The following is a 14,710-nucleotide window of genomic DNA, read 5'->3' as shown; positions in this document are numbered from 1 at the left end:
CCCCTCTTGGACACCTTCCGCCATGTTCCCCAGCCACCTCCAGCAAGGACGACTGCCTGGTCGCTCCAGCCTACGCGGCGTGCAGCTCCCTCCGGATCAGGCTCGGAGAGAAACACAAGCCAGACACGTCTGCAACTCAAAGAGCAGCCAGCAATCCGCTATCAGCCAGCGGCTCAAGCTTTAATCAAGCCCAGCACACCCAAGCTGCAGGACGAGGGCTCGGTGAGCGGCGTTACACACCCGCGAGCGAGGGCTGGCCTCCTGACGCGGCCCCAGCAGGGACGGCGCGGCCCCGGGGAACCTGCAACGCCCCGGAGAGCGGCAAAGCGGCCGCGGGCCTGGGGAGGGTTCGCAAGCAGCAGCGGAGGAGCAGGCTCAAGGAAGAGCAACGGGGGTCTGGTGGGACAGGGCAGCAGTATGTAACAGCAGAGGGAGGAAGAGGAGGCAGCCGCAGCAGAGCTTGCTTCCAGAAAGGTTGGGGGAGTCATGGGCTGAACGTGGTCACTGTCACCATGTGCTCAGCAAAGCCGTTCCCATTGCTCTGGGAAAGTTTGAAGCAAGATTAGCACGGATCTTATCAGAGCAGTGTCCATCTCGGGGAAAACCTGTATCAAAGCACACACTGGCCTCTGTGGGTTTTACCTCAAGAGTTTTATCTTAAACACACAGGTGGATTTCTTCACGCTGTCTGCAACTTTCTAGACTCAGCTTCCCAAAGCCCTGTTGAAGAAGTAAGCCCTCCACTGCCTGCTCTGGTGCGTGCTACAGATCTGGGAGATGAAACAGTTTCCTCCAGCAACGGACAAGGATCCATCTGGGTGAAGGAACCCAAGAAGAAACAATCCTCAGGATCAGACGGAGGGATGCCAGCTCTGTGAGACACCGAGCCATCACACGCCCAAGCCATCTCTTTTTGGCACGGGTGAAGAGCACCTCAAGCAAGGAGCTGTAGTCACAGCTGCGGCTGTAAAGCCCCACCCTCCTAATGCCACCAACATTGTCCTTAAACCAGACTCTTAAACATGCATCTCCCCCACTCCACACAAAGTCAAGCAATGTTTAATTAAAAGGCAAAAACTGGGCTACATGCGGGAGCATATCTGCATGTTTTGCAGAAGATGACAGCACACACGTACTTCAGAAGAGCAGACAGAGCATCAGTGGTGTGAGGACCCAGCCTTTGGAAAGGCTGATCTCAGCTTGGCCTCACCTACCAGCTATCTCCTGCTAGTCACCTTTCCTCCAGGATATCCTCTCTCATCCAGGTACAAGCTCCACTTCTATCAAACGACAGCATCAAACACAGCAGACTTAATGGAGCACTCTGAAAGAGCTGCACATCCAGCCCTACTTACCAGGCACTCGGATGCCAGGCAATTCACATTGCTGCTACATATTAATAGCAGCTTCCTGTTCATTGCTGTTCTGGTTTTAAAAATACATATCTCAAATCCAAAAATCACATGGCAAGGGGGGGATGCAAGAGTCGTACACGCTTGGCTGTGTGTGTGCTGCTTTACTGCGCCAGCTGCAGCCCAGAACCACACAATTTGGCAATTGTTTATGATGCCAAAGGGAACACGAGGAAGGAGAATTGTTCAAGATGTCTCGGGAGTTGAATCAGTGGCCTCCAAACCAGAGGGGATAAAAATCCCTAAGTAGCAAAGCCCTCCAGAACTAATTTGCCAGGGGAACTCTCTTTGAAATGTCACCGTTAAAATAATTGATTAGCAATTTCTCACTGCTCTTGCCGGCTGAAGACATCTGACCGAGAAAGTAAGCAAGCCTTCGCCTTTCCCAGACTGTGATTGAAAGCCAGGAGGAATTCCTAAGTACCATCCGAACAAGTCCGAGGGCTATGGACAGGCACTACCCCGCGGGCTGGCGTGCCCCTGTGACCCGGCGGCACCGCACCCGCACAGGAAGGAGGAGGGCGGAAGATTCCCTCACTCCATCTTCCGGAGATCTCTGCCCATCCGACTTCCCCTTCTGGGGCTCCGTGCAGTCCTGTTCTGCGCACTTGTGACACAGTCTCCAGAGAAACCTAGCTACAAAGCTCGACGCCCACAGAGCTTCTCCTGGAGCTGGTGACAGATCCCCGAGCAGATGGCTGCAGACCTGGGTTAGTACCCGGCTCCGTAGAGATGTTTTTTAAAGCCCGTTGTAACACTTGCTGGTGTCAGCAGCTACAGCGTTCCCCGAGCCGATCGCAGTCTCGGTCTTCGTTTGCGCCCTCCAACACTAGACACGTGAAAGGGTCTCAGCTCATGGGCATGGTAGATAACGATAGAGATCTCTGACCTTGGCATAATCACAGATTTCAACCCTTCAAATGACTGTGCTAGTGCAGACTTTGAGATGAGACAACATTTTATCAAGCATGTGATTAAATTCACATAAGTGTCTTTACATAACCAGACAGGGAGGTTTGGGGGCAGTACCGCTGCCACTCTTTAGTGAACTAGTTTTCCTGGGCTCTGCAGTCAGCAGAGAGAGAGGTTTCTCCAGAGCTCACGCCTCTGCATTGGCCACAGACGGATTTAGCAAAATATGCCATCAGACACAGGAACGCGGATGGTACAAACGCCTCTCTCTGTAGCTAGCTCAAGTTCACCTTGTCGCCAGACGCCTGAACTGCCGGTGCGCATTCTCCACGCTGAACATCTGGGGATTTCAGTACTTTTATTTAAGCTGCTCTGTCTGTTTTGATCCAGCACACGCAGTCACTACCATGCATTCCTCGCTCTTCCCAGTTCTGCTGCACTGCCATTTCAGTGCACTATTCACTGCTTGGGCCCTGCTCAGAACAGATCGTTTTCTTCTAAGCCTCCAAAGTTTTAAGCGTTTTTGCAAACAGCAGTAAAGCCTAATGAAAACTCTCCGGCATTCCTAAGTTTCAAGCAAATGACTTTATTCCATTATACCAAGCCAAAAAGAATAAAGACTAACAAGGAGCAGGGGAAATTTTAAACAGAGCATACTGTCACGAGTGCAGAAAGTCACTTATCCTTAGGCATCATCGCTCCAGAACAACGGAGGCTGGCTGTGGAGCGCCTTCGCTGCAGAACGCGGTAGAGACTTTTGTTCACTTACGCACAGATTATAATGACTTTCAAAATAAAAACCTGATGTAATTTCATTTAAAACTAAATAGCAAACCTAAACTAGACTCAGAAAAAGGACATTGGCATTATGTTTTTACATCTGGTCCATCTGAAAAGGAAGACACAGCCAGAGATTAGAGAAGCATCCAAACCAAAACTGAAACACTTGGGCAACACCGAATTGAATTCGGAAATTAAGTTCCCCAACCTTTTGCTACCACAGGCCCAAGGACAATCCAGCACACAGAACAAACCCTGCAGCTTGAATCCAGCATTACTAAGCACAAGAACAGCCCATGGAGGGAAAAAACAAAGGCTAAAATCAGAAAAATAATAAACAAAAAGAACTTACATAAGATTTAGGACAAACATACAAAGCAAAAGGTGAGCAGAGGAGACCTGGAGGTGGGATGGCAGTGGAATACAGTTCTTTACAATGACTTTTTCCTCTATCCAGGATACAAACTCAGGGTTCCTGTCCCCAAAGCCCTAAATGCCATTAGCCCGAGTAAAATCACATAAAGCAGAGCAGTAGCAGACTCAAAGTACCCTCCGGACAAGGACAACTCAGAGCCACTAAACTTACTCATACGCCCCCACTCCACCTCTTCCCACCTTAAACCGCAAACAGTTATTGCTACGGGCCTGGCCAAGACAAGTATCCAAGAGCACGGAGTGAACGCGCAGCAATGTCCCGTGAACGCATCCACCAGCAAGTACCGCTGCCCCCCCTCCCCAGGTGACATCCGTGATGATAAGGAATTATTGGAGGGGAGAGGAGGAACTGTGTAGGTAGGCAAAACCTCTTTTACCCTGTACTGGGAAGGTAACGCATGTCCTACATGCACGTAAACATGGGAATTTTTGTACAATCAACATTATTAAATCAACAGCAGCTGAACAGCAAGCAGAAAAGGCTTTACTTAATACCACAGCCAGGAAAACCCCATGTTCAGCACTAAACCACTGTTGCTATTTACTCTGGGGGAAAGATTAGGAGGTTAATAAACAGGCCCTGATCATGCATGTTCAAAAATAACAATAAAAGACATTAAAACTAAAGCCAGACTCCCACCAACACTTCACTAAGTAGGAAAATTTCTCAGTGAAGGCACTAAACATGCCAAGGTCTTTTTATTCAGCTGTCAGGTCTCAGCAGCCCCCTCTGCTTGCTGTCTGCAGACCACAACAGTGCTGCAAACCTGGGAACTAGCAAAGGACAGACTGTCACATTAAAGCATGGTCAGAAAGCACAGTCACATTAAGCATCCTTGGTTTCAGAAAGTCCTTTTCCCTGCAGAACGTGGAATTGAGGGAAACAACTTCTATGGGAATCTTTCCCCTCGCTCTGTGTTCACCAAGGGAGAAGAGCTGGCAAATTCCAGGGAAGAAAAAGAACTATTTAAGTTAGAGGACAATGGAGGTGCGGGAACAAGTTTCCACATTTAACTTGAGAATGAGAAGACCGTTTCACGCCATTAGAGCAGCAAAGCTCTGGAACAGCTTTCCAGTAGGAGGTAGTGGGGGCAAAAGAGAGAATGAGTTTCAAGACAGAGCCCCACCACTTCATGGGGGGGATTAGAAGATGTCACTGCATATGACAGCAAGAGACAGGACCCGATAACTCAGTCAGTTCTCTTCCAAATCTGTGCTTTTAGGACTGGTGATTAGATAGTGGATGGAGAGGTTTAAGATCAAATCCTTTCAATGCCCTCCTTAATCCAGAACAAATCGAGCAATCCCCTGCACACATGTATTTTCCTCTAATCACCACCCCTATTTCATGAAGTCAATGGACTGAAATAGCTTCACCTACTTTAAAAATAAGAAGATGCTGGGCCTGTAGGAAAGGTGTTGGGAACAATCTCGGCTGTACACCTCCTCACAGGCTTTTATATACACTACTACACCCAAAGGCCAACTACACCCAGCTTCGCAACACAAGGGCGCTCTGATGCAAGATCCCCCTCCACCTCTCACCTTCTGCCCTTCGGCTCTTCCTTCATCTCCCATCCCATCTGCACCTCATGGACAGAGACGTCAGTGTTTAACCACTCTCCTTTGAGGGTCCGTGTCCCAGTAATGCCAACAAATAAGAAAGATGAAAGTGAGAAAAACAAGCCACACAATACCACTGCTGGAGGGTCTAAACTGCAGGATCGCTTGGCCAGGATTTCCATTTCTGCCTTCAGGGCCTCACTGGTGTCCTGTGACGTAAAATGATTCTCACTCAGTGGAAACACAACCCTAAGTCATGGAAAAATGCAGCAGAGAGAGCAATATGCAAGGTCTTGTTATGCCCTGAGATAACCATCCGTCTCATGATGTGAGGAAAGATTGCCTAAGATGAAGAATCATTAAAAAAAAAAAACCCTGCCACATTAGTCTTGAAGAAAAAAGGTTATTCAGATATGTTGAGAGCCATTACACACCAGCAATTCGGAAAGATTGCTCAGTTCACACTTAGGGCTGTACTTAACATGCCATCTCCCTTGGTGAAAGCACATCTTTAAACCCACCAAAAAAAACCACACTGCAAACCAGCATCTAGGACCTGGACTCCAACACAGGAGTGTGTAATGACAGAGTGCCAGATGCCCCAAATAACAACTTTATTCTAGTGGCTTCCACCTCATAATTCAGTCTCAAAGGTGCAGCTAATGCAGTCTCATTATTCATCACAGATGGATGGTGCTTTTGCAACTAATTTTTTTTTAATTCAAAACAGGCTTTCGTTGCAAAATAAAGTTTTGTAAAGATACAAATAATAAAAATTACCCAGAAGCTTTTTTTAAAAAAAACCAAACCCTGCAAATGAGAAATTTATCCTCTTAGATCTTTTTCCACTCTGATTTTCAGTCTCTGCTTTAGTGTCCTTCTGCATTCCCAGCTGTCATGGCCAAGGCCCCTGTTCCTTTTTCCTGAGATATGCCCTCAAAATCTTATCTGCGAGGATTTTTGCCATGGTCCATGCAGATATAAGCATATATATTCTGTGGACAAACCAAGGCAACGGAAATCTCGAATGTGGCAGTCTTGGTCATGGGACTTGTCAGGGCTTGTAGCCCTCAATTAGGATTATTTAAGTAGCAGATTCTGGTCCAGCCTAGTCCAGACAATAAGTAAATTTTGCTTAAATCTCAGCAAGGATCCAGCTATGAGATGTCTTCCATGATATAAACATTCCACGGAGATAAGGTTACCCACACAGTCTAAGAGAAAAAGCACTCACACTGCTGCTCCCTCTCCATCCCGGGGTTTGAATTTCTGCATGGTCACAGCTCAGGCACAGTGATGCTGAGCTGCAGGGTCTTCTGCAGCAGAAACCCACGGGGTTTTTTTCCCACAACCATGTAATACCTGGGACAATTCATTCCTCAAGGGCTATGGCTACTGAGCCCCATCAAAATGACAAAACAGTAACAAAAGAAGAAACCCTGACTGACAACAGAAGAAAAAAAACCTATCCACTGACTGATTCATTTCCAAAACAAAAATTTCAAACAGCAAAAGAAAAACCAGCCAATTTCCAAATACACAGAATTAAAGAGACGGTCTATGAGAGCAATTTTCTCCTATTAAATTTCTGACCCATCCTATTCTTTGTCATCAGTATCCCCTAGCTAAATGGCTATCTTTTACCATTGGTCCTCGATTAGCTGTGAGATTTCAAGGAAAGGAACACACCCATGTTAGAAGTAATAATAATAAATCAAGGCTCCTGACCCCAGCTGCACCAGACCAGCAATATGACGGCACATGACACACGTGGGAAAGGACAAGTAGTACCTGCTTTCCCATCCTCTGTTCATTTTTCCCCCCACACTCTTCTTTCATTCTCACTTTATTTCCTCTGCTTTGGTACTTTTCCTGTTTCTGGCTGTCCACACAATTCCAGCTCTCACTTTCAACTTTCTGTATCTCCCTTTTTTTTTTTTTTTTTTTTTTTTTGCTAAGAACATATTTACACCCCATTCTGGAGCTCTTGGGACACCAGTCAGCACGGGGCTGAAGTTGCCATGACTGTGCCTGTCCCTTCGGCTGCTGCAAGCCAAGGGAAGGAGCCCCGTGACCCCTCATCCCTACGGGCATAAGGACGTTTGCAGATGGGAGACGCCAGCCGAGGGACACGCCGCTACGCCCACCCCTTTATTCTGCGCCCACGCGGAGAGCGGTGGCAACGATCGCTGCTCTCGTTTACACCAGGATGAACACCACCGTTCAGAAGGAATATTTTACGCCTCACCAGCAGACACAAGGTATGTGTCTGTTTTTCAGCTGGTACCAAGTAACCCAGGGAACGTAGCTGGGGGAGGCGTTTCACGTCTCTTGTCACTCCCAGGCAGATGAGCACATCGCAGCGCCACGAGTAGCATTCGTCAAAGAAACTGAAGCAAAGCGATCGCTAAAGAAACACCATTTAAGACGGAGCTCCAGTCCCAGGGAAATAGCCCTGTGACAGCTCAGAAGAGAGGCCGAATGGTTTTAATATAGCACATCTTGCGTTACAAAAGATACTGGCCCAAATTCTCCTCTCCGAGTTTCAAATTCACTGAAGACATCTCTGCATGCAAGCGTCTCCAAAAGCAAAATATGTCTTTGTGTTTTACAAGCTCATTTGGTGTCTTTAACAACAACCATCTTTCCCCAGCGTGAGCTATTTCACCGACCTACAGCTTCATCCCGATCCTGCTGATGCTGAGAAACTTCCCACTTTGCGGAGGGGCTTTACCTTACGCACAGAGCAAGGAAGAACTATCCCGTTGATCTGAACGGCCCCAGCTTGTAAAGTCTCCTCCAGGGAGGAGCGATTTAAGGAGACACCTATTCTCCGAGGCCGAGCTGTGCTCGGCAAGGTAAGAGGTGGGTTGGTGCAGCTACCCAGCAGCAGCAGCCCGCGGAGGGGTGGAAGCAGGCAGGGCCGCACCGCGCTGCAAAGCCGTTCACACCGCGCAGAAAGTGCCTTGTCCTCCCTGGACACACACCAGGGGACACAACGCATCTGAAGATCAACGGCATTTTTCTGAAGCGCAGATCAGGGATATAAACCCATTGGTAATGGCGCAAGCTGCATGGTAGTATCCCATAGCCACTGAAATCCCAAAGAAATCCATACCACGCACAGAAATGAATATGGTTCTGCAGAACGTTTGGGTTTTTTTAAAAAAAAAGCCTACAGAAGAGATGGAAAAGGACATCCTTTCTCTGCATCTCTTTCAGAACCATCCTGCTCAAGCTAATGCAAATTTTTAGTGTCTTCTGTGGTGATAAAAAAAAAAAAAAGGGAAAGTTGTTTGCTATGCAAATCTGCAAGGTTTTTCTCAAAGGTAAGCCCCACAACACTATGCAGACCTGATCAGCACTTTGCTCCGCAGGACTTGGGCTTTCCCACGATCACACCTGGACCCCAACAACTCACCCACGCAAAGGGCAAGGAAGACGTGTCTCGCTCAGATTTTTCCCTCCCTACAGCCTCCGTGCACAAGCAGGTCTACGGATATTTCAGCACTGTCATCTCCACTGCATTAAAAAGCTGGCAAAGTCTGCATAAATCTATGGCACGTTGGCCAAAGGTTGACAGGCAGGAAGCGGCACGGCAAAGCATTTGGCTCCCTGCATGTGTTTGCTCACTGGTACGGCAGGAGCAGCAACAAAAGCCACGCTCTGTTTGCGAGGCAACAATAGTGAAAAGCGTAAGTGGGCGCCGCGCTCCCACCCTCGCACAGCTCCAGCTCCTCGCCTGCCGAGCGCCCTGCAGCCACCGCTCCTCGCCTGGAAGCCCGGGCAAGTTAATTAAATGTCAGTGTCACCCATGTGGAGGGCTCAGCCTGCACTGCAGAGCGCAGGCACGGAGACCTGCCGGAGTAGCCTGGGATGACATCAGCATTGCCACAGCTGGGAGGGGAGCTGGGCTGCGGGGGCGGAGGGGATACCCTTCCCCCGCCTCGCCTAGGGCTCGGCCTGGGTACTGTGAGGTCGCAAACTCCCCGCTGCACCCCCTTCATTGCATCCCGCCCCAGCGCATCCATCCCCACTGCAGCCCCTTCCTTGCATCCCACCCCAGTGCATCCCACCCCAGTAAAGCCCTCCCCACTGCAGCCCCTTCCTTGCATCCCACCCCAGTGCAATCCCTCCCCATTGCACCCCCTTCCTTGCATCCCTCCTCGCTGCACGTCCTTCCTTGCACCCTGCCCCAGTGCATCCCTCCCCATTGCATCCCTCCTCGCTGCACCCTCTTCCTTGCATCCCACCCCACTGCATCCTCCTCCACTGCACCCCCTTCCTTGCATCCCTCCCCAGTGCAGCCCCTTCCTTGCATCCCACCCCAACACATCCCTCCCCGCTGCACCCCCCGGGCTGGGCTCCTCGCTCCGGCCCCGGCGCCCAGCCTCGGGCCACCCCTCGGCGCGGCCCAGCCCGCTCCCGCCCGGGGCAGGCAGCGCAGCCTCCCCTCGCCCTCCCGGGGCCGCCGCCCCCGCCGCCCCCGCCGCCCCCTGCCCCCGGGCGGCGCCTCTCCCGCCACCCCGGCCCGCCGCGACCCCCGCGCCGGCACGGGGGAGCCCGGCAGCCGCGGCCGGAGGGCCGGGCCGAGCCGGCAGGTGCAGGTGCAGGTGCAGCCGGCGCCGCTCCCCGCCGCGCCCCACGCCCTTACCCGGCGCGGCGCAGTCGGCGCACGCCGCGTTGCCCGGCCGCTGGAGCAGCTCCGCCAGCGCCTTCCTGCTCCTCTCCTTCGCCATGGAGGCGGCGCGGGCGGGCGGCAGCGCTCGGCTCCCCGCGTCCTCGCTCGGCTCCGCCGCGGCTAAATGAGCTTCATGGCGCGGGGCGGGGGGCGCTGGCGAGGCTGCTCCATGCGGCCCGCGGCTCGCCCCGCGCAAGGTGAACGCCTCCGGCGGGCCACGCCGCCGCCGAGCGGGGACGCGCCGGGGCGGTTTCTCCCGAGGGCGCCTCCTCGCCCCGCCGCCGCCGCCGCCGCCGCCCGCGCGGCCGCCGCGCCGGTTCCGCCTTCCGCCGGGCGAGCGCCGCCGGCCGCGCCGGGCCCCGGGGGCTCCTTGCGCCGCTCGCCCGCGACCCCCAGCGGCCGCCGGGGGCAGCCCTGGGCCGCGGGGCTGCGGTCAGCGCCGGCCCCTGGGGCTCCCCGCCGCCCCCTCACGGGCTCGGCCCGGCGGGGCGCTGCGGGCGGGAGCCGCCATGTCGCTGTGGCGAGGCGGGGCGGCGGCGGCGACGCCTCGGGCGGCCGGGCCCGGGCGGAGGGGCCTCCGTGTGCCGTGAGGCGGGTTTTGGAGCCCCTCTGTAACCTCAGCGCCTTCTGGGGCGCTCGCAAGCGTTAGCTACCGGCCGCAGGCCAAAGCGCCCCTCCTTCGCCCCTGCGGCGCGCGCGGCCGCCGCGCTCTCCGCCTCGGCGGTGCTTTCCCTCCACACGGCCTTGGCCAGAGCTGAGGGCTGCGGCCGCTCGCGCGTCTGGCGTCGCCTCCTGCCAGAGCGCCGGCACCCCGGGGAAACGCTGCTGTCCCCATTGCACCAGCTAAGGGCTGGCGAGACCGACACGGCGGGCGATGCGGGCAGCCGTGGGCAGAGCAGCCGGAGGGCTGTGCCTCGCGGGCCCCGGTGCAGCCTTCCTCCCCCATACGGGTCACGGACATCGGCAGCACTGCTGTGACCGAGTTATTTGTGGTTCGCATGTGGCTACAGAACCGGTTTTGGCTTCGTGAAGTCCCCCGTTTGAGTTGTCCATCTCCATTTCCTCAAACAAAACAACACCCTTCTGCAGAGTGTTGACACGCCTCATGAGGTTCAAGGCTTGCACAAGCGCTGGCAGGAGCAGGGTCCACGTAGTTCCCGGGGAGCTTCCACAGCCAAATGGCAGGCCTGATCCTGCAAGCGTACCCCGGTGTGACCGTGCCACCGGTTCCAGGGAGACGCTTTGTGCAAAGAAAATACTGTGCATCTTTAAAGAGATGCAAAATCATGGCCTGATCTGGTTAAAATACTCCTCTCATCCGGAATACATTTTCCTAAATTACCTTGCCATTTGTACTGTCAGACAACCGACTTTAACTGAATAAATTTCTGATTGTTTTAAAGTGACATTAGACTACTCCTTGCTGAACAACCGTGCAGCGTTATGCAGTGTTTGGGGTTTTCTGGTTTTCCACGTGGGCTGCTGGCATCTGGAAGCTGGTGCCCATGCCAACCAAAGGCTGAGTGCTGGAGCCCCTCTTCCCGCACGTAGCCCTGTCGTGAATTTCAGCCACAGCGTCCCCAGCTTGTGTGCCAAAAAGGTGACTTTACCTTCTTAAATCTCCGAATCACTAATACTAACCCGGAGCAAAGCCACTGACTTCAAACTCCTACTGAGGGAGGACTTAGACCCAAGCACATGAGTAAAACTGGCTTCAGCACAGATTCTTAGCCCTAATCCTCCAAAACCACGTTATATTCAAGCTTGCGGGACTGCTCATCAGTGTAAATGCTTACAGGATCAGAGCTTTACCTACGTCCAAGTTAGGAGGGTAGGTTTTCAGTCACACCACGGCCCAGGTCCTTTGGCTTTTCCAGCACCTGTGTGTGCACTTGCCGAATTCTTCGTGCAATAGCTGTGATACTGCAAGTCATTATGAACTTCCCAGGGGCAGAGGGCTGGGAGGAGAGAGGGAGGGAGACTGGCTTTAAAGTCGCTGGTTAGCTTTCCATTAAGTCTTATTGATTCTCTTAATTTTTCGTCCTGGTTGCTAGGCAATCCCTCTCTCCTCTCCGCTTGCTGGAAATCAGGGCTGCAGACAGAAATTTATATCTTGTAATAAAATCAAATCTAACAGAGTCTGTTGTCAATGAGGAGAAGGGAGCGTTTCATAAAGGACAGGCGGAGCAGGGGAGGTGGAGAACGAGGGCCAGAAAGGATCAATCAACAGCAATCCTCACCGTTTAAGTCCCATCACAGTTAGGGAGTTCCCCACAACACCAATACGGCAGCGCACATCCTACTCCAAACTTCAGGCCGGGAAGCAAACAGCACGTGGGAGTAGAGGGGACATGGAGAACGAGAGAGAAGAGCTGAGGCAGGACCAAATCAGCCAGAATTGAAAATAATTTCTTGTTTAGTGGAAAATCAAGGGCTTGATTCAGAGGTGGGAGTCTCGGCTCAGGCTTGTCCACGTGAGGCTGTACCTGTCGATCCAGCACCCAGGGAAGTCAGCATGAGCTTTTCACCATGTTTCGGAGCAGCTTGCGGGTATGATCTCTTAGGGACTGTTCAGTGGATTTGCTCCTATTTCTCCTAAAGTCTCCGGCCAAGCTCTGTGGAGACCAGATTGCCTCTGTCGATGCATCGTCCTTGTTCAGCTGGTTTCTGTCTCTCCACTGCTGAGTGACTCTTTTAGTCTGACATAATTCTTTTTACATACGTATATAAATACGCATATACGTATGTGTAAAATGTTTGCATGTAAACACGCACATTTTTAACTCAGTCTTTTCTAAATTGCAAGACTGTTGTCTTAGAAACGGACATTATTATTGCGATCTCCTCAAGTGCTAAGCACGGTGGTAGCCAAGACTGGCTGATGCCTTTGGAAACGCTGGCCTGTGAGGTCAGGGCAAAGAACACTCAAAATTCCCTGGAAATCTTTTCATCATCTTTGTGCTGACACCATGAAAACACACAGAGAGAGCTATCCCTCAAATTACCTTCTCCTTGTCCCTCCATCTTCGCTGTTTTCAACCTGGGACTGTTTTGTTATGAAAGAGCTGTTTCCGCTGTAATTTAGTTAGATTTGCAACCCCAGTCCTGAAATGGCTAAATCAATGTCACAATCACACAAGTAAAAGGGTCTTAAACTCAACCCCTTATGTGACCCCAGAGTGCATTCACAGCATGACATGGGGAAACATTACGAATTCCTGTGTGCACGGCAAACCCTAACAGAAATATCAATAATTCATGCCGCTGTAACCGCATATAAGCAAAGCTCTCCGGAGGAGGAGATGTACCAGCCCGGATCCCTTATGCTGCCTCAGTGCTATAGGGAAGGCAGCTCTGACAGTGGGAGGTTTGCGTGAAAAGCGTAGCACTGACCACCCGCACCCGTGTTAATGCAGCTAGTTTCGGTTGCAATGTGGTTTTCTGCTCAAAAGAAAGAAAAAGAAATTGAAGTCATGGAGGTTTTTCTTTAAAAAAGTCATATTTGTTGGGTTATCCAGTTAAATCCAGACACTGGCTACACCTGGGAGACAGGAATGCCAAGGAGCAGAGATTGCTCAGACCAAGGCAGTCGCAGATGCCTGAACTGAAAATCTGGCATTGACACCAACTTCCTCTACGTTTTTAGGCAAGTTGCTTTACAGACCCTGTGTGAATTTCTCCTTCTCTGGAGCAGGGAAAAGCACACTTCCCACATCGGCTGCATGGATCTCGTGTGTTGAGTACCATCAAATTGAAGAGAACAACACAAAGGAAAATGATGCAAGGGTGCCGAAATAACAGACTTCAGTCCTGCGCTTGCAGAGCTGCTCTGCACCTGCACCAGACCCCAAAGAGGAAAAGGCGCTGTGCAGCGCTAGAAGTGCACTGCCGCGGAGTCATTTGCAGATCAGGGTGTCACTGCATTTGCATAGTGGCTAACTCTGCTCCGAAGCCCAGTGCCAGCTGTATTGAAAGAGAGAGTTTGTTACGCCCATCATTTAACAGCCTCGCAGGTAACATGGGGCACAAGAGACCACAGAATTCCCCTTCACGGGAGAAGAAACGGGGAGAGCGAGGACAGGAAGGAGGCGCAGAGCGAGATCTCTCTGCTGATTTACTCAGCCGCTATTTTTCAGACTCCTGTGACCACCGCTGATCGCAAAACGGATGATTTGCTTCTGTCCTCCCTCTGTTGCTACGTGCTGGGGCTCGGCCCGCTCTCTCACCACCACACGGCCACGGAAAGGAAAGTAGCCCCAGCCACTTTTCGGAGTCCGTCTGTCACGTGCTCAACAGATCCTTTCCGTTTCTGAGGGTGCTCTTCCCGCTGCCAGTGCTCTGGCCAGTCTCACTGCAAAAATCAATGGATTTGGGAATCGGTATAGGGAAGGGCAAGATCTTCACAGCCACACAGGCTGCTCAGTCACTCTGGCAGGGTGGTTGGGAGCTGAGAGACATCCTGGCGAGCAACCAGGTAATTGATAGCTTCAGGATGTCAAATATTTGTATTTGCCTGCTTCACAGCACACAGGGAAATCTCAACACAAGAAAAGACTCACTGGGACAATATTGTTACTATTGTACTGAACCCGCTTCATATGCTGTAAAAAATCACTTTGAAGGGGCAGCTGGGGTAACTGGTGTGGCTCCACAGCGGCTCGCATCCACGGGACCGGCGCTATGCTGATTTACACTGCCTGAAAAAACAGTCCTAATAATGGGCTATTTTCTGTTCTCAGAAAAAAAGATGATGAAATTAGACAAATGAAGTCAATAATTCACCTACACCAGCGTTATACCACTGCTTTTAGCATTATTCCTGATTCATACTAATGAAAAGAGTCAGGTCTGGGGAAGCTCTGTATGGAGAAAGCCAAAACATGCGTGAAAAGATCCATACGTCAGAGGGTATCAGCTCACCCAAGAA

General features: G+C 51.7%; 1 protein-coding gene across 1 annotated transcript in view; it reads right to left on the bottom strand.

The window, feature by feature from the left end:
* ADAP1 (ArfGAP with dual PH domains 1) overlaps positions 1–10,093 on the bottom strand; it is an 81,280-nt gene extending 71,187 nt beyond the window's left edge. The window contains exon 1 of the mRNA XM_064520224.1: positions 9,757–10,093. Coding sequence (XP_064376294.1) covers positions 9,757–9,841 — 85 coding nt within the window. The 5' untranslated portion in view covers positions 9,842–10,093. The remainder of the gene's footprint in view (positions 1–9,756) is intronic.
* Between the last annotated feature and the right edge of the window lie 4,617 nt (positions 10,094–14,710).

This window comes from Dromaius novaehollandiae, chromosome 14, assembly GCF_036370855.1.
Source record: "Dromaius novaehollandiae isolate bDroNov1 chromosome 14, bDroNov1.hap1, whole genome shotgun sequence".
Classification (NCBI taxonomy): Eukaryota; Metazoa; Chordata; class Aves; order Casuariiformes; family Dromaiidae; genus Dromaius; species Dromaius novaehollandiae.
The sequence above is the reverse complement of the archived record's forward strand: the minus strand, read 5'-3'. Positions and strand labels throughout refer to the sequence as shown.